Source organism: Callithrix jacchus, chromosome 10, assembly GCF_049354715.1.
Source record: "Callithrix jacchus isolate 240 chromosome 10, calJac240_pri, whole genome shotgun sequence".
Classification (NCBI taxonomy): domain Eukaryota; kingdom Metazoa; phylum Chordata; class Mammalia; order Primates; family Cebidae; genus Callithrix; species Callithrix jacchus.
In genome coordinates this window covers 122,660,195-122,678,939 of record NC_133511.1, presented here as the reverse complement: position 1 = coordinate 122,678,939, position 18,745 = coordinate 122,660,195, and the positions used below count along the sequence as shown (strand labels likewise).

The 18,745-nt window shown below is 59.3% G+C and overlaps 1 protein-coding gene across 16 annotated transcripts; it reads right to left on the bottom strand.

Annotated features, from left to right (window-relative positions):
• Positions 1 to 26: 26 nt before the first annotated feature.
• EHBP1L1 (EH domain binding protein 1 like 1) lies at positions 27 to 18,279 on the bottom strand. Of its 16 annotated transcripts, none has more exons than XM_035263282.3 (21): positions 17,908 to 18,279; positions 15,229 to 15,286; positions 14,929 to 15,024; positions 14,374 to 14,427; positions 14,104 to 14,282; positions 13,883 to 14,025; positions 13,400 to 13,435; positions 13,236 to 13,304; positions 12,989 to 13,151; positions 12,035 to 12,821; positions 10,130 to 10,303; positions 9,496 to 9,653; positions 9,360 to 9,408; positions 8,314 to 8,937; positions 3,935 to 4,004; positions 3,760 to 3,815; positions 3,539 to 3,662; positions 3,161 to 3,260; positions 708 to 781; positions 491 to 605; positions 27 to 388 (listed from the first exon to the last, which is right to left on the bottom strand). In XM_035263282.3, the coding sequence occupies exons 1-21, from the start codon at positions 18,009 to 18,011 to the stop codon at positions 289 to 291; spliced, it is 3,333 nt and encodes a 1,110-aa protein (XP_035119173.1). In that variant the 5' UTR covers positions 18,012 to 18,279; the 3' UTR covers positions 27 to 288. The 16 variants fall into 16 exon arrangements, 14 of the variants coding, with proteins under 14 accessions (XP_035119173.1, XP_035119174.1, XP_035119170.1 ...); XM_035263283.3 differs by having other exon boundaries at positions 10,130 to 10,297; XM_035263279.3 differs by having other exon boundaries at positions 10,130 to 12,821.
• Positions 18,280 to 18,745: the final 466 nt, after the last annotated feature.

Here is an 18,745-nt window from a genome sequence, read left to right as displayed (position 1 = left end):
GAGCGGAGAAAAGGCCGACGCTGGGGTAGCCTAGTCCAACTTTACTGCTTTGGAGAACAGGAGGGAGAGCCGGCACAGGGCGGCAGCCCCCAGGCATCCCTCTCCCCGGGGCCGCTGGCCCGGCCGTGCCATCGGGGAGGTGCCCGCACCCGCCGCGAGCGTGCACACACACTCGGCGACAAATAAATACGACGGCCGCCCAGCCGCAGGCGGCGATCCGCCCTGCCCTGTCCCGGGAAGGGCGCCAGCGGCCCCTAGCGGACACGCACAGCATCCGGGCCGGCGGCCTCAGCTCAGCACGCAGCGTTCCCGCCGGCTCAGCTGCCGGCTCAGCTTGCGGCGCCGCTGCTCCAGGCCGCGCTCCAGGCGCTCGTCCTCCTCCAAGGCGCTACGGGGAATGGGTTCGAGTCAGCGCGGCGTCGGGCGGGGTCCACATCCAGCCCTCTGCGGGAGCGCGCCCTAGACCCTCCCAACTCCCAGCGCCACTCACATCCGCTCCTTGTGGTCCAGGTCCCGGACCAGCTCGTCGCGCTGGTTCACCAGCGACACCAGCTCCTCCAGCAGGAGCTGCTCTCGGTGCTGCTGCGCAGACGTTTTCTGCCAGTCTGAGGGCCGAAGCGGCAAAGCGTCAGGAGGCGCCGGCCCGGTGCTGTGCCGCCTCTACCCTGGCTATGTCCTGCCTCCCGCCCCCTAGGCTCAGGTCCCACCTTCGATCGCCAGCATGGCCCGCAGCTCGCGGCTCAGCAGCTCAAACCTGCGCTCCAAGTCCTGCTCCTCGATGCTGGAAGGTGGCGGGTAAGCAGGTCAGGAAAAGGGGCGCAGGGAGGGAGTGCCCAGGGCTCTGGCCCCATCCCACCTTCCCAGCGGCTCCCACAGAAGGCAGGGCTGACCACAGAGCTATCCTCCAGTCCCCAGACCACATTCTCTCTTTTCTTCGAACTGTTTTCTCCAATTGCTGGTGTTTGTGTTGCCCCACACGCACCCCAGAAGGACCCCCGAGGGAGTACTTGGATGAACAGTATTCCTAGATAGGAAGTATTGGGCTCCAGTGATTCTGAAAAAGGATCACAAACTGAAAAGGGAGCCACCGCCACCTCCGCCTGGCAGGATGCTAAGGCAATGTCGCAGAGTGGCTTCTGACCCCACCAGGAACTAGATCACATCCCTCTGGGCTTGTTTTCCTTACTGTAAAGAAACAGTGTCACACGGGAATTCGGCCTTCACCTTCCTGGGCCTAATTTTGTTCTGGGCCTTGGTTTTCTTTCTTTTTTTTTCTTTTCTTTTTTGAGATGGAGTCTCGCACTGTCACCCAGGCTGTGGTGCAGTGGCACGATCTTGGCTCACTACAATCTTCCCCTCCTGGGTTCAAGCAATTCTCCTGCCTCAGCCTCCCGAGTAGGTGGGACTACAGGCATGCACAACTACGCCAAGCTAATTTTTTTGTATTTTTAGTAGGGATGGAATTTCACATGTTGGCCAAGATGGTCTCGATCTCCTGACCTCAGGTGATCTGCCTGCCTTGGCCTCCCAAAGTGCTGGGATTACAGGCATGAGCCACTGTGCCCGGCCTGGTTTTCTTATTAGTAAAAATAGTTATAATTTAAGAGTTTTACAATTACTTTTTTTAATTTTTATATTTTTAGACAGAGTCTCACTTTGTCACCCAGGCTGGAGTGCAATGGCCTGATCTCAGCTCACTGTAACCTCCGCCTCCCAGGTTCAAGTGATTCTCCTGCATCAGCCTTCCAAGTTGCTGGGATTACAGGTACGTGCCACCACACCTGGCTAATTTTTGTATTTTTAGTAGAGACAAAGTTTCACCATGTTGGCCAGGCTGGTCTTGAACTCCTAACCTCAGGTGACCCGCTTGCCTCAACTTCCCAAAGTGTTGGGATTACAGGTGTAAGCCATTATGCCTGGCAAGTTTTACTTTTTTTTTTTTTTTTTTTTTTTGAGACGAAGTTTAAAAAAATGCTGGTTGCCCAGGCTGGAGTACAATGGCATGATCTTCGCTCACTGCAACCTCCACCTCCTGGGTTCAAGCTATTCTCCTATCTCAGCCTCCCGAGTAGCTGGGATTACAGGTATGTGCCACCATGCCCAGCTAATTTTTGTATTTTTAGTAGAGATGGGGTTTCATTGTATTAGGCTGGTCTCAAACTTTTTTTTTTTTTTTTGAGACGGAGTTTTGCTCTTGTTACCCAGGCTGGAGTGCAATGGCACGATCTTGGCTCACCGCAACCTCCGCCTCCTGGGTTCAGGCAATTCTCCTGCCTCAGCCTCCTGAGTAGCTGGGATTACAGGCACGCGCCACCATGCCCAGCTAATTTTTTGTATTTTTAGTAGAGACGGGGTTTCACCATGTTGACCAGGATGGTCTCGATCTCTTGACCTTGTGATTCACCCGCCTCGGCCTCCCAAAGTGCCAGGATTACAGGCGTGAGCCACCGCGCCCGGCCTGGTCTCAAACTTCTGACCTCAGGTGATCTGCCTGAAAGTGCTGGAATTACAGGCATAAGCTGTCACAGCCAGTCTAGTTTTATACTTTATTTTTTTTTTTTAAAGACGGGTTTTCACCATGTTGGTCAGGCTGGTCTTGAACTCCCGACCTCAGGTGATCCACCCACCTTGGTCTCCAAAGGGCTTGAATTACAGGTGTGAGCCACCACACCCGGCCAGTTTTATACTTTAAACAGCAAATTGGATAGGATAAAAACAATAAGATGGAAGAGGAATAATTTGTCAAAAAGATCTCTGTAGACAGAAGAAATCAGTGGGTCGGGCGCGGTGGCTCAAGCCTGTAATCCCGGCACTTTGGGAGGCCGAGGTGGGTGGATCATGAGGTCAAGAGATGAGACCATCCTGGTCAACATGGTGAAACCCCGTCTCTACTAAAAATACAAAAAATTAGCTGGGCATGGTGGCGCGTGCCTGTAATCCCAGCTACTCGGGAGGCTGAGGCAGGAGAATTGCTTGAACCCAGGAGGCGGAGGTTGTGGTGAGCCGAGATCGCGCCATTGCACTCCAGCCTGGGCAAAAAGAGTGAAACTCCGTCTCAAAAAAAAAAAAAGAAGAAGAAGAAGAAGAAGAAAGCAGTGAACAACCCTAACCAAAACAGCTGAGAGTCCCTCTGCTCTCCTAGCCCTGGGCCAGCACTCACAGCAGCTGCAGCTGGTCCTGCCTCCGGATGAGAGCATTCTTCTTGTTGACCAGGGTGAACCACTCCTGGATCAGCACCTCCTCCTGCAGCTTGTTGGCACCTGAATTGGGCAGGGACAGTCACCAGGCCTGCCCCCTGCCCCCAGTGTCAGAGCAGGGCAGCTGGGAGTTGGGGGAGGGGGTTTGCTTTCGTGACATCCCAGAAGAACTGTCTGCCTCCAGGAAGCCACTTCTAGGCCTCAGAATGCCTGGCTGTAAAATGGGAGTGCTGACGCCAGCTGTGCCTCCTCCCAGCTCCTCCCAAGGTCAGGAACAGCTGCAGGGCTGGGCAGACCTAGTGGCATGTGTTGGGGAGGGGACCCCCAGATGCCTGCCCCACCTGACTCCATGAGGCTCCTCAGCTGCTTCTCCACCTCAGCTGCCCGCCCATCTATCTGCCTCTGCTCCTGCTCCAGGGCCTGCAGCTCTGCACACACATACTGACTTGTGTCCTGGAACCTTTGCTGGGGTTGGAAAAGGGGCAGAGAACAGGGTGGACTCAGCCCAGGCCCTGCCTAGGAGGTGCCCACCCATTAGCTCCTCCCACTTAGCTGTCCTTACCAGCCCAGCCTCCTCCCCTGGGCTTGGGGGTGGCTCCTCCGAGGGGGGACTCCTACCTGCAGACAGAGATGATGATAAGGCACCCCCTAACCACCACCCAGCCACCCCCAGAAAGTCCCCAGTCCAGGCTTTTCGAGCAGCCTGAACTGAGATGGTCACCACTCCTACCACTCACCAGGGGGCTGTTGAGAGGCTGCAGCTGTGGGTGGGCCCAGGGCAGGGCTGGGGTCAGGGGCCTGGCCTTCCTGTGAAAGAAGGAGCCAGTGAGGGCTGGGCGGGGTTTCCCGCCAGCCTGGGCCTGGGGCCAGCCAGGGCCACTCACGCAGAGGGGAGGAGGGGTCCCTGACCACAACCTCTGCCCACCCCTGCCCTCCTCTAGTCCTGCATGGACAGAACCCCCGGTCCCACCTCCTTCCAGGGAAAATGCCTCCTCAAGCAAAGGTCATGGCCTTCATCCTTCCTGGCCCTGTGGGCCTGGGTCCATCCACTCCCATGCTCCCAGCCTCCCAATTCCCCTCCTGGGGCTGGGCTGAATTCTGGCCTTGAAGGGTGAGAGCCTATGAAGGGCCCAGCCCAGGCATCTCCTCCCTACTCTTTTTTTTGAGATGGAGTCTCGCTCTGTCGACCTGGCTGGAATGCAGTGGTGTGATCATGGCTCACTGAAACCTTCACCTCCCAAGTTCAGGGGATTCTCCTGCCTCAACCTCCCAAGTAGCTGGGATTACGGGCGCCAACCAGCACGCCCAGCTAATTTTTGTATTTTTAGTACAGATAGCGTTTCACCATGTTGGCCAGGTGATCCAGCCGCCTTGGCCTCCCAAAATGCTGGGATTATAGGCATAAGCCCCCGCTCCCAGCCTCAACTCCTCCTCTACTGAGCTCCCTCAGGCACCTCTGACTTCTGTCACCTAGTGCTGCCTTCTCCATTCTGGCCAGGGCGGACAGTGCACTGACCTGATATGGCCCCATCTGTGTGACCCAGCCCAGCCTGCCTCCTGCAGAGGCCCCATGCAGACTCCCTCCCCTTCCCTCCTCAGGGCTCCCCAGACCTGGACCCTCCTGAGCCAGCCCCTCCACCTCTGGGCCAAAAGGGGGTGCCCTGCTCCTCGGTTCCCACACCGAGGAGCAGCTGCTGCACGCTCACACAACAAGCCAGGCTGGCTAGATCTCTGGATTTTAGCCTGGAAGGGCAGGGCTGACCCCATGTGCCTGCCCACCCCTAGTGATTTGCTGGTACTGTCAGCCCAGGGTGTCCCCAACTTTCAGCTCAGCTGATGGCCTGGCCTCTTAACTGCTCCTGCCTTGCCCCCCCCACCATGTCTGGGTCATCTGACCTGTGTCTGGGTCACGGGGCAGGGACAGTGGCTGTACCCACCCCACCTGTACCTCTCTGAGAGGCAGCCCTGGACATCCCTGGCTCAGGGGCCATCCTCCCTAGTCTGGGGCAGTGGTGGTTTCCCCACCAGCCTGCCTGCATGGCCTGCCTGCTGACTCAAGCTGAAACCGGGTAGCCTTTTTCACACCTCTCCTCAGCCCCGCCACCCCCTCATGTCAAAGCCTGTTGGTGGTTCCAGCCTCAAAGCTCCTACCACCCTAGACACCGCCCCCTGGCCACAGTGACCGACTTTCAGTTCCCAAAATAGCTTTCTCAGCCTGGACTCAGCCTCCATCTTGGGCTACCCAATACCAAAAGGACCTCCAAGACCCAGCCTAGCCCTGTCTCCTCCAGAGGCCCCCCTACTGGGGCCCCCACACTCTTCCCTCCTCCGTCCCTGATTTCCATACCCCCAAACCTCCTCTGATCCCCAGCCTGGGCAGATGCTCCTCTCATGGCCTCCCCATCACAGCTCCAACCCCCACTCACCCCATCACAGCTGCTGGTTTCTCTCCCCCTTATCAGGGCCAGGCCCAGAAAATACACTCTGGCCACACTGACTAATAACAGCAAATATCTACCAAGTGCTTCTGTACTAGGCACTCCGGGCACATTCACTCACTGAATCCTCCCAACATCCCTGTGGGGCAGGGGCATGACCCTCCCACTTCACAGATGAGGAAACTGAGGGGCAGAGATGATGCTCCTAAGGGGTCTGGTCTAGGCCCCAGGGTTGTCTAACCCAAAAGTTTGTTCCCAAGCTTGGCCACCAACTTGTTGTGTGCCTCAGGCCTGTCACACCCATGGGGCCTTCGTTTGTGTCCTGGTATGTGAAATGGGGGAAAGCCTGGCCCTGTGTGACTTGGGAGCTGCGGGGCTTCGAGAGAGGAATCTAAGGAACACAAAGCTCCTCTTTTTTGACAGAGACCTTCAGGGGGCTTCAGTACCACCTTGCAAAAGGCTTTCATACACACTGTAAAGAGCCCATGGGCAGGCAAGACACATGGGGAGTACTGAGCTGCTCAGACAGGCGGAGACAGCAGAGTGGAGAAATCCAGTCTCAGTGGCAGTGGAGCCTCCTCACGCCAGACCTTGTGGGATTTCCAGTGTTTCCTCATGTCTAACTCAAATTCCCCTTTTTGAGCGTGTGTGTGTGTGTTTTGAAACAGAGTCTCACTCTGTCGCCCAGGCTGGAATGCAATGGCACAGTCTCGGCTCAATGCAACTTCCACCTCCCAGGTTCAAGCGATTCTCCTGCCTCAGCCTCCCAAGTAGCTGAGGATTACAGGCATGCATCACCATGCCTGGCTAATTTTGTATTTTTAGTAGAGATGGGGTTTCTCCATGTTGGTCAGGCTGGTCTTGACTTCAGGTGATCCACCTGCCTCAGCCTCCCAAAGTGCTGGGATTACAGGTGTGAGCTACGGTGCCTGGCCTCAAATTCCTCTTTCAATATTCTCATGCCTGTTCCTTCCTCCAGGAAGCCCAGGACTCTGGGAGCTCCCAAGGGCAGGGCCAAGCCTGACCACCTCCCAGTACACACAGTGGGCATGAGGGATGGGGGTGGCCAATGAGGAGTCCCCTCCTGCCCCATGGGTCAGATATCTCATGTGAGACAAGATAGGGGAGGGCCTGACTTGGAAAGACCAGATGCTGGAACTTGGGCCCAGAGGGGCATAGGTTGGCACCTCCCCGTTAAGATTAAAGAGCCACTGACACACATTAATGAGGCCGTGCCAGAGGCCAACAGATAGGCCAAAGCTGTCCTCGCCTTCCTGAATCCTGCGTATCGCATCTACAGGTGGGTGTCACCTGTGCCCACTGTCACTCACTCACAGGCTCAACACTGTGCCTCTGACCCTACACCCAGGACTCCTGCTCTCTGCCTGGCCTCATCACTGCTTCTGGAGCTTCCGGAAGATGGCTGGCAGTTCCCTAAATGAGACCTCAACTTTCCTGCTGCCACGTTTTTTATAATGCAGGTCCCACTATTTGAGAACCCACCTCATTTTTCACCTGGGAAAAACCTGGCCATCTTATCAACCTAGCTCAAATGGTAGCTTCTTCCAGAAAGGCTTGCCCAGTGAATTCCCTCCTTCCCTTCAAATGTAGGGGTCTTTCCTGGACAGCTGAAGGTTTGCAGCAGCCTGGCAGAGCTGTCCCTTGGTAGGCAGGCAGGATGGGGCAGTGGTGGGACCCCAGCAAGAAAGTGTGTGTCCTGGAATCTGGCTGCTGTGGGTTCCCGAGCAAATTCCTGCTCCTTCTGGGACCATGTCCCCTTCAGCAGAGTGACATGACACTCTGGGAGATTACCTGTGACCCATAGGGGATGACAGCAGGGACACGGACCCTCAGGATCTCCCATGTCCAACCTTCCATTATAAGAAAAGAGGAGACTGGTCTCCAGCATCTGGGGTTAAAGATGCATGCCCAACGGGTGGATTTTGAGGTCAGGAGTTCGAGACCAGCCTGGCCAAGATGGCGAAACCCCGTCTCTACTGTAAATACAAAAATTAGCCTGGTGCAGTGGCGGGTGCCTGTAATTCCAGCTACTTGGGAAGCTGAGGCAGGAGAATCACTTGAACCTGGGAAGCGGAGGCTGTAGTGAGCAGAGATCATGCCATTGCACCCCAGCCTGGGTGACAGAGCAAGACTCCATCTCAAAAAAAAAGATGCACGCCTGAATCCCGGAGAGTCCCCTTGAGTACACAGTGTGTACCCAGCTTATGGGGCAAGGTGGCTGCTGGTTAACAATGAGCCACCTGCAGGGAAAGAAATGCCCAAACCCACCTTCCAGCTCACCAAGCACTGAGGTGAGTGCCAGGAACGTGGATCCTCCGGGAACCTCCCACTGCAGCCTGTGGTTCTCCATTCCAAGTGCCAAGCACTAAAACTCCAGCACTTATCCCAGGCTGATAGCAAAGCCCGGGACCCTGCCTGGCAGTTCTTGGCTCCAGTGCATCCCCTAACTGGGAGCTCACCACCACACCAGAGGACTCGTCCACAGCACTGGGGTCCCTCTGATCAGAAAGCCCCTCCCGGGTCGAGCCGAGCATCCCCAGACTCTGAAACCATCTCCCCGACCCCAGCTCTGTCCTTGGGGACCCGCCTATTCTCTGCCCGGCTTCCTAGGGCCCCACACTATGGCGGGGGAGGACAGGAGGAGCCCGGACACTCACCGCAGTCGCAGCTCCCGCGACTCCCCCGTCTGGATCGTCCACCGAGAAGGAGCTGCTGTTCCGCAGCCGCGAGCGCCTCTTCTTGAGCAGGTCTGCATCACGCACGTGGGAGAAGGAGCCGTGCGCGCGGGGCGGAGGCACCGGCCCGGCCTCCCCGTTGACCGAGGACCGTCGCAGCCTCACGCCGCCGCCGCCCGGCGTCCCCGCCCCATTCACCAACCCCTCTGCGGGAACCTCGGTGGGTCGCGTCTCTCGGGCGGCCTCGGCCCCACCGTCCTTGGAGGCGCGGCCCGCATCCGCGTTCCTGGAGGCTGCCCCCGGGGCCGCCCCGTCCGCGGCCTCCTTGGGCTCCTGGGGCGCCTCGACCCCGTGCTCGCGCAGCCGCTGTGCCAGGCCTCCAGCGTCCAGATCTTCGGGCGGGCTGGGCTGGGCGCTGCCCACGCGGTACATGCCGGCGCCGCCGCCGCCCTCCAGCTGCACCAGCTGCAGCTCCTGCCCGGTGCAGAAGGCGCGGATCTGGCACAGGTACGTCATGACGATCAGCTTGTCGGGCACCGACAGCAGCACCATGTCCGCGGGCTCCAGCAGCCGCGACACGCCCAGGGCCGCGAAGCCATCGAAGGCCTGGGGGAAGGGTGCGCTTGGGGTCAGCGGCGGCGGTGGCCTGCGGCACCCCGCAACACTGCGGTGCCACCCCGCGGAGGGGGTCCCAGGCACTGGCTCGCCGGACTTCGCCGAGCAACACCGCCCGCTCCTAGAGAGGGAAATCCAGCAACAGGGCCCGCCCTCGCGTTGCTTAGCAACTGCACGCCGTCCACCCCGTTACCAAAGGGTGGTTTTGGAAAAACCATCTAAGGGAGTTAAAACGCTTTAAAACAAACGAAACGAAGGAAAGCAAACAATTTAATGACCAAAAAGGTAAAAAATGGCAAAACTTCTAGAAGCTACGGCTGGGGACCCGCAGCCCACCTTTTCCAAATCAGAGACTGAAAGCCTGGCTCTCTAAACCCTCCTTCCCTCCAGGCAGGCCCCCCACCCCATCTCACCTGCTTGTTGTTCTGCTTGATGTCGAGTGGGTCTAGGGAGACATAGTCACTGCAAAGGGAGCATCGGTCAGAGGCTGGGTCCACACTGCCCTCCCTGATGGCTCCCCAATGTGTTCCCACCCCTCTGGCAGCTCACATCTTGTCTGGGTAGAATCGGTGCAGGATGGCACAGAAGGCCAATCCGTTTCGCCAGGATGTGGTGAAGTTGGTGATGCAGACCCCACGATAGCCAGCGGTCACCTCCTGGCACCACTCCAGCAGGGACTGGCTAGAGCTGACCAGGGTAGGCGGCGCCTGGGGACACAGGGGGGCCTTAGGGCATGTACAAATGGGACCTGTGCCCTCTGCCCCTTGGGGAGGCTCATGCCTGGCACAAAACAGCCCCATCTCTGAGCTTGCATGGGTCACCAGAGACACTGGCCAAAGCCTTGGGGCCAGGCAAAAGGGTTTCCAGATCCATGGTTATCTGCCAAGGTCACCTAAAAGATCAGTGGCTCCCAGACAAGATCAGAGGTCACCAGCAGCCACACCTCAAGGTCAGCCCAGAAAATCAGCTTAGGTATCCAGCTCCATGTGGCCCAGGGAAGGTGGGGTAGGAGAGCCAAGGCATCCTGGGAGAGGAGGGGATGAGGGGGCTCCTTCAAGCCGAGCCCCCCACCCCACCCCACCCCATCCCAGCCCACCAGGTGGGTCCATGCAGAGCCACCGTTCGCTCAGCCCCAGGTTAGTGAGAAGCAACAGCCTGGGCCCTCGGCGGCCCCCATCCCTACCTGGCTGCCCCGCAGCCTCCTGTCCTCTTCAGCCTTCTCTGGGGAAGAGGCCTTGGGCACCCCAGCCCCTGCCCCACTGGCCACCTGTGCTTCAGTCAGGCTGGCCTCTTCGAGGCTTCCCTCAGCTTCTTTCCCCTTCTGGTTTCCTACGACCCCAGCCTCCGCTTCCTGGGCCTCAAAAATACCAGATTTGTTCTCCAGAGGCTCTACAACCTTCATCTCTGCCTCCTGGGCTCCCAAAGCCCCAGATTTGGCCTCTGAAATCCCCCAAATCCCAGCCTCTGCCTCCTGGACTCTCAGAACTTCAGTCTCTGACCTTTGTAGTCTTGAAATCTCTGCTTTTGTTTCCTGGGATCCTACAACTCTTGGCTGAGTGACTGGGGTCTTTAAGGCCCCAGAGTTGAGAGCACTCCCAACTCCAGTCTCTGCTTCCTGGCCCCCTAAAGTCTGAACGTCTTCCTTCTGAGCCTCTGGAACTATAATTTCTGTCTGCTGGGTCATCAGTACTCCGGCCTCTGCCATTCCAGCCTCTAGCCCTGAGATCCCTGACGCCCCCACCTCTGTCTCCTGGGCCCCACCTACCTCAGATTCTGACCCTGAGATCCCTGACGCCCCCACCTCTGTCTCCTGGGCCCCACCTACCTCAGATTCTGACCCTGAGATCCCTGACGCCCCCACCTCTGTCTCCTGGGCCCCATCTACCTCAGATTCTGACCCTGAGATCCCTGACGCCCCCACCTCTGTCTCCTGGACCCCACCTATCTCAGATTCTGGCCCTGAGATCCCTGACGCCCCCACCTCTGTCTCCTGGGCCCCACCTACCTCAGATTCTGACCCTGAGATCCCTGACGCCCCCACCTCTGTCTCCTGGGCCCCACCTACCTCAGATTCTGACCCTGAGATCCCTGACGCCCCCACCTCTGTCTCCTGGGCCCCACCTACCTCAGATTCTGACCCTGAGATCCCTGATTCCCCCACCTCCATCTTCTGGGTCCCAGTCACCTTAGATTCTAACCCTGGGACCCCTGAACCCCTAGATGCTATCTCTTGGGTCCCCAGTATCACAGCTTCTGCTGTCCCAGTCTCTACTCCTGGAACTTCTGAACCCCCCACCTCTGTAGCCTGGATACCTGTTACATCAGCTTCTGGCCCTGGGACCCCTGAATCCCCAGATGGTATCTCTTGGGTCCCCAATATCACAGCTTCTGCTGCCCCAGTCTCTATCCCTGGGACCCCCAAAAGCCCCATCTCTATCTCGTGGGCTACCAATATTTCAGACTCTGCTATCTCAGCTTCTGTCTCTGGGACCCCTGAACTCCTAGCTGTTATCTCCAGGGTCCCTAATGTTTTAGCCTCTGTCTCTGGTACCCTAGAATCTTCCACCTCTGTCTCCTGGGTCCCCTGCATCTCAGATTCTGCTATCTTACCTTCAAGCTTCAGTGTTCCCGAGTCCCCAGATATCTTGTGGGTCCCCAGTACCTCAGTCTCTGCTATCCTAGTTCTTGTCTCCACAACTCCTGGACCCCCAGCCTCTGTTTTCTGGGTCCCCAATGCCTCAGCTCCTGCCACCCCAGTCTCTGTCCCTGCGGCCTCTGTGGCCGCCCCCTGGGCTTCCTGGGTCTCCAGTTCCTCAGACTGTGCTGTCCCTGCAACCTCCAACTCCGGGACCCTTGATCTTGCTGCTTCTGTCTCCAAGGCCCCCAGTATCTCAATTTCTAGTGTCCTTGTCTCTGGGAACCCCGACCCCCTGACTTCTTTCTCCTGGGTTCCCAGCACCTCCAACCCTACCACCTCAGTCTCTGTTTCCAGGACTCCTGAACCCCCAGCTTCTGCCTCCCAGGCCCCCAGACCCCTGGATATCACCCCCTGGGTAGCTGATAACAGGACCCTCTGCCAGCTGCTCACCTGTGGCCCGGTGCTTGTTGCTTCAACAGAGGGGCCCTGCTCCAGGCCTGTCCCCTCAATACCAGGGGCTCCGCCCCTCACTTCTACACCCTCTCTCTCCTGGCCTGCAGCAACCCTGGCCCCCTGGAGGTCACCAAGATGCCCAGAATGCCCTGCAGGCTCCACTAGGGGCAGGCTCAGGCCTGAGGGAGCCTCATCCCTGGTCCTGACTCCCACCCTTTCCTGAGAGCCCCTTGGAGGAGCCTCAGGGGTCCCCCTGCATCTTGCCTCAGGCATCGCCCTTGTCGCCTCTGGTCCCTTATTGTCCACATGTCCCACCTTTAACCTCTGCTCAGCATCCCCTTGACAAACCGCTGAACTCTCTGTAGGCTCCCCAGCTCTGACTCCTGCCCTCTGAGTGTTGACCCCTCTGCCTCTTGCCCCGGGCTCACTGTCCATACCACCAACCTCAGTATCCCCCCGACTGGCCTCAGTGTCCTCCCCACTGGCCTCTTGCCTGTCCCCGGTACCCATGTCTTCAGCCTTGAGTCTCTGCCCTCCAAAAGGCTCTCCAGAGCCTTTCTCCTCAATGCCTGGGCCCAGCCTAGCTCCATGGGCTTCTGTCCCTTCCTGAGGGCATGCCTGGGCCTGGGTCTCCCTGGCAGAGCCCAATCCTTCTGGGGGAGCCCCTGAGGCTTTGGGGACCTCATCCTCCCCTTGGGGGACTGAGGGCCGGAGGGCATCAGAGCCTTTCCGGAGCCGAGGGGCTGGGGTGGGGGCTGTGTCCTGGCCTGGCTGCCTTGAAGACCTGAGAAGAGAGCAAGAGGGGATGTTGGGGGGCTCACATGCCCCCAGTTCTTAGCACCATCCCCCACCCTTCAGACTGTTGGGGCCCTGGAGAGGCAGGTTGGTAGCAGGTGAGGGATGCAGCTCCTATCAGGGAGCATTGGGGGTGGGGCTGGTTCCAAAGCTCACCTCATCTCTGCTGAGGTTTCTGGGGGCCTTGGGGCCTCAGGGCCCAGCTGGCCCCCGGCTTCAGTAGCTCGTTCTGACCCCTGGCCTCGAGAGGCTCTGGCTGGGGGTGCAGGAGCACTCACAGGGGCTGAGCTGGTGTCCTCAGCACTAGAAGGGCTGACAACTGAAGAGGAAGTGGGGGACACTGAGGCCTGGCCCTGGTGACCTGGGGTCCAGTCCCTACCCCTAGCCCCAGCCTGGGCCTCACCTGCCTGCTGGGGTCGTCCTCGGCCTTCCTCCTCCTCCTCACAAAGCGTCTTCAGCTCTCGAGAGGAATCTGGGGGGGGTAGGATCGGGGAGAAGGGCAGAGTTAGCCGAGGGCAGGGCCCTGCAGGCCTGACCCCCTCCCCCCAGCTAGAGTGCAGGGCCTACCTGGGAAACGCACCGGCCTCAGGGCACCGCCCCGGCCTGTGAGAAGAGACAGGCCCACAGATGTGGAGAGAAAGAGAGAGATAACCACAACAGCAGACAGACAAAAAGCCTGGACAAGCATCAGGGAGGGATGATGAAGCCCCTGCTGGCCCAGGAGGGCTGGCAGTGAGCGATCAGGAGCCGGGCTTCTGACCCACTGTCCTGGGTCAGGTCTGGGCCTGGCAAGCACCATGTGGGGATGAAGAGATGACCCAGGAGCCCAGGGAGGCATTGGGAACCCATCCTCCAGGACTCAGCTGAAGACTGAGGCCACCGTGGGACTGGCAGCCAGGTTGAGACAATTGAGGCTGCTGGGCTGGTTGGGACTGCCTGAGCAGTAACGAGTTCCCATCACAGGGCAGGTGCAACAGGTGGCTGGTGGCCTGGGTAACCCTCCCTCCCCAGGTCTTGGCAGTCCTGATCTGCAGCAGGCTGTGAGCCCACCTGGCTGGGAGACTTGAGCCCGGGCCTCGGGGGCTCCTGGGCCATGAGCCTCGTCTTCATCACTCTCAGCAAAGTCATCCAAGTTGCCCACATCACTAGGCTTCACACTCATGAGGCTTGCGAGACTCTGCATGTCATCATCCCTAGGGGACAGAGGTCATAGGTGAGGGTGGGGGTCAGAGGTCACAGGCCAGGGTCAAGGAGGGCAGGTGGGCACTCACGTGGCACGGCCCTCCCGCAGCAGCACCCCTGAGAGAGTGAGGCTCAGCTCGGCCTGCACCACCTTCACTGACTTGGGCTTCAGCCGAAGCCTCAGTGGGACCTGGGCAGGCACGGGCCCCGCATGGCGAGCCAGGTCTACTTCAGCTGTGGCCAGCACCTTCCGCTGCCCCTTAGACTCCTGTGGGCCAGAGGGAAGACAAGGGAAAGGGGCATCGGTGCTATCCCAGGGTCCCCAAAATTCCAGACCCGAGCCCACTCCAGACACTCACATTTTCAATAATAAATGTCCACTCTTTGGCCTCATACTGGTCCATGTGGGGGTCCTGGGAAGAAGGGTGCTGGTGAGAACAGGGCTGCTGGGGTGGCAGCAAAGGGAGCAGAGCCTGCGCTGGCTCAGGAGGTGCTTGGTGGCATTTTTCTTTTTTTTTTTTTGAGATGGAGTCTAGCTCTGTCACCCAAGCTGAAGTGCAGTGGTGCTTGGCTCACTGCAACCTCGGCCTCCCAGGTTCAAGTGATTCTCCTGCGTCAGCCTCCCAAGTAGCTGGGATTACAGGCAGGAGGTGATAGCTGACACATGCTGCTACCTCCTCCTGGAATGCCCAGGTTCTGGTCCCAGCTGCCTCTCATGCTGCATATGTTGGGTAAATGCTGCCTTCTGCAAGGTGGCCTCCTGGGCCAGTCATGCTGAGCAGGTCCCCCAGTTCTTGGCCTCACCCCCCACATCCTCTTCTATCTGGATGAACAACTCACCAGGAGACCCTGGTGGCTGCCTGGGTTGCAGCTGCCTGCCCATTGCCATCCATGCTGGAGGACTAGAGACTCACCCTGTAGAGGGTCACAGAGATGTCCACATTCTCAGGTACCATCCACACCACGGTGCCCCGGTATGGGTTCTGGATGCCCGGCTGCCAGCTGTGGGCCTACAAGGGGCAATCTAAGTCCTCATCCCATCCTAAGTGTTTCCTCTCACCCCCACCCCCATCGCCAACCTTGCCACCATCTTCCTCTCCCCTCTGTGGATTCTGATCTGAACTTGAACCTGACTCCACTCCCCCATCAGCTGCCTTCAGCCTCCCCTTGGCCCACATCCCTAATCTGGACCCCCAGTGGCCATCCTTCCCCACCTTGGAGCAGATGCGTCGGTTCCGCCGGGTCCATACCACCACTAGTTTATCCGGCTGCCTGGGGGAGTGGGAGAGGGAAGGGAGTGGGCTGCTTAGTCAGGCTCACCCGCCTCCCCATCTCCTCTTCCTCCTCCTCCCCCAGCTCCCTCAGGGTCTTCCTTCTGCCCACCTCCCCCTCCCTCCAAGAGAGGGCCTGGGCAGCCCCTTATCTGGGGCCACAGGGTGCAGGGTGGAGCTGCTGAGGCAGGGTGGGGCCAGAGCAGAAGGGCAAAGGCCCAGACAGTGTGGGCAGGCACTGACTATGAGGACAGACAGCAAGAGAGACAGGGACAGACAGACAGAGACCAAGACACAAACACAAGGACTCGGCAAGAGACGCCAGACACAGATTCGCACTCGAGCGTCGCGCACACATGCAGACTCCGACACAGGAAGAGACAAAGACGGGGTTAAAAGAAATCCATTGGTGCACAGATGTTTGTGGACTGCCCACCATAAACAGCCCAGTTTTGGGGACAGAGCAGGGCAAAGGAGAGGCAAGACCTTTCCAAGGAGGACAATAGAGGTGGGGACAGACTACCAGTCAAGAAGGAAAATACATTAACAAGCAAACTTCAAGGTGATGTGAGGGAACCCCTTGGGGATCTCCTTGAGGTTGGGTGTCAGCAGAGACATGAGTGATGGGGGATGGGCTGTGAGGATCTGGGACAGAGGGAATAGCAAGTCCAAGGGTCTGTGGCTGGAGGATGAGGTCAGAGAGTTGGGGGTGAGGCCAGAGAGGCAGCAGAGGGTCAACACCGTCATCCCTCGCCCACCATGTCCAGCCCTTTGCTGGGCCCGGGGGTCCCAAGGAGGAGCGGCTTTGCAGCAAGATGATGACAATGGAGCCTGTGGGGCAATCAGGGAAAAATTCCAGGGGGTGACATCTAAGCTGAACAGTATATGCCAGGGCAGACACAGAAAAGAGGCAGAGATATGGGGAGACAGAGGCGAAGCAAGGGGAGAGGGACAGCTGCACAGGGCCCATTCCCAGACACTGAGTGGACTCTCACAGCTGGGCCTGGGGGCAGAGAGTCCCTTTGGGTTAGATGTTCAACTGCTGCCCAGGAGAGGTGATGCTTAAGGGAACAATCGGCCGAGGGCAGGACACGAGCTTGCCTTGCCTGTACCCAGCCCCATGCTAGATGCTCGGGTTTGCCCAGCTCACTGCTCCTCTGGGAGCCAAGCCAGGATAACTGGCTTTCTGTTAACCCTGAGGATGCTGAGGCCCAGAGAGGTTTGGAGCCAAATAAGGTTATACCGCTGAGCCTAGAGTTCTCCAGCCCAGAGCCAAGTTCCCTTCCCCAAACCCAAACTGCCAGCAATGGCAGAGCAAGGGTAACTAAGGGGCCTTCCCAGAAAGGGGAAGCGGACAGGGGGAGCCTAGGGAAGGCGGGGCTTGGCTGGGCAGCCTGACTCAGGCTGGGAACGCCCTCCTTGGAAGCTGCGACCTGGGCAGGGGCAGCTTCCTGGCCTGGGCTCCAGGCTAAGCAGCCCAGGAGGCCCTACCCACAGCCGCCTGTGACTCAGCTGCGTTGACACTGCCGGCACCCTCAGCCTGCCATGCCCAGCATTTCCCTGGCCTCCCTCAGGATGCTGGAGCAGGAGCCAGAGGCCAGAGTTCAAGTGCCAGCCCCCAAGCTCTCTGGCGCTCTGCTGAATGGAGTGAACGGCCCTCTAGCAGGCCCAGTGTAGGCAAGGCCAGGGATATGGCAGCTGCCCAAGGGACCCCAGCCTCCTGCTCACTCCCCTCCCCCTGGACCCCACGGTCCCTTCCTGCCCCAGCCCTTCCCCTGGGGAGCCTAAATTTAGCCCCGCCTGGCGGGTGAGGCCCCCACAGCTGTGCCCTAATCCAGCCAAGGGAAGCTGACACCAGCGAGCACGTATATTTAGGGTGTGACGCAGGGGCCTGGGCAGCTGTAGATGGGGGCATGTGAATGAGATGCCCCTGAGTCTGTTGGCAGTCCGGGCTGGGGCCTGCACCCTCAAGTGAATCGCCCCTCACCCAGCCACTGTGCCCTCTGCAGCCCTCTCTTCCTGGACCCACAAGCCTAGGTCCTCAGGCCCCTTTAAGCCGCCCCCCACCTCCCTCCTCATTCCTCCCAGCACTCAGTTTCCCCTTTTAAGGACATTGTGGAGATGTTACCAGCCTCCCAACACTCTGGCTGAAGAGGCGGGAGTTGAAGGGGTTCTTCTCCCTCAAGATGGCAGGGGAGGAGGGGCAACATCTCTCTTGTGGGGTGGACTAAGGTCACGGAGGTTTCTGTTCCAGCTCTGGCCACCTGCAGACCTCAAAACGTGCTCCCTTTTCCATGCCACCCTGAACCACCTTTCTGGCAGAAGACATGCGGCCTCCCTCCCCCAGCCCTGATCGCATCAGAGGAGGGAGCAGACACAGACAGACCCTCAGGCCTGAAAGTCCTGACCCCCGCAGGGAAGGATGCCGATACCCCAAACTCCAGGGGTCCCACAAGGTGCAAGGGCTTCTGAATCGTCTGGGAACAGAACCAGGGCCCAAGCTGAGGTGGGGGTCCATTTGGTCACTGGGCTTGGGGGCAGAGTCCTCTCAGGCTCAAAGGCCAGATGGGGTCCCAGCCAGTGGGGGAAGGCCCCCCCAACCTCCGGCCTCCTGCCACTCACCATTTCTTGGTGCACTCCAACACCAGCTCGTGGTAACAGGCCACGAACTGGAACTTGGCTGCCCGCTTGCCCACGCGCTGCAGGCGCTTCCACACCGAGGTCATGGTCACCGCTGCCCCGCTGCCCACTTCTCAGGCCCGGTACTCCCGCTGGCCCGCCTTTGCTGGCCCGGCCCGGGTCCCCATGGCCTGTCTGTGCTGCCCGCCCCGTCCGTGCAGAGGTGTCCCAGGTTCCAACCCGGGATCGCGCTCTCCGCTGCCGCCGCTGGGGCCCGTCGAGTGGTCTGGCTGAGTCGACGGGGTCGTCTGGGGCGCGTCGGGTGGCGGAGCACAGAGCTGCGAGCGCACCGTTTCCTGGAGCCGCACCCCCGTCGGAAGGCGGGCGGGGCTCCGGCGCGGGGCGGGGGCCGGGGCAGGAGCGTGGGGGCGGGGCGACCCGGCTTCCGGGGCCTCGAGTCGTGACCGGGGAGTGTGAGCGGGAGCGGGAGCGGGGGCGTGGAGGGGGTGTCACCTGACCGCAGCGGCGGCTTGCTGCGCGCAGAGGCTGCCTGGACTCCGCTGGCCGGGTGGGGAACGCTTGGGTCCGGAGAGAGGGCAACCGGCAACTTGGTGCCACCCTAGAGAGAGCTGCCTGGGCCGCCTCCCTTCCTGCCCGCAGCCCTGGGAGGTATGTACTGCTGGCCCCATTTCACCGTCTAGGAAAACTGAGACCCAGAAAGGGGAAGGGACTTGCTCAGAGTCATACTGTGAATCTGGACGCTCTCTCAACTCCAGGGTGCAGCCACCCACGTCTTAACCAGAGCAGAAAGGTGTAGAGTCAGGACTAACCTCGGTGGCCA

Bases quoted from the DNA above. Each gene is read 5' to 3' on its own strand.
- EHBP1L1 (XM_035263279.3), bottom strand. From the start codon at position 18,011: ATGACCTCGGTGTGGAAGCGCCTGCAGCGCGTGGGCAAGCGGGCAGCC. The intron at 606-707 runs GTGGGACCTGAG...TTCGGCCCTCAG, and splicing joins GGCCATGCTGGCGATCGAAG to ACTGGCAGAAAACGTCTGCG. The intron at 389-490 runs GTGAGTGGCGCT...CATTCCCCGTAG, and splicing joins CTGGACCACAAGGAGCGGAT to CGCCTTGGAGGAGGACGAGC.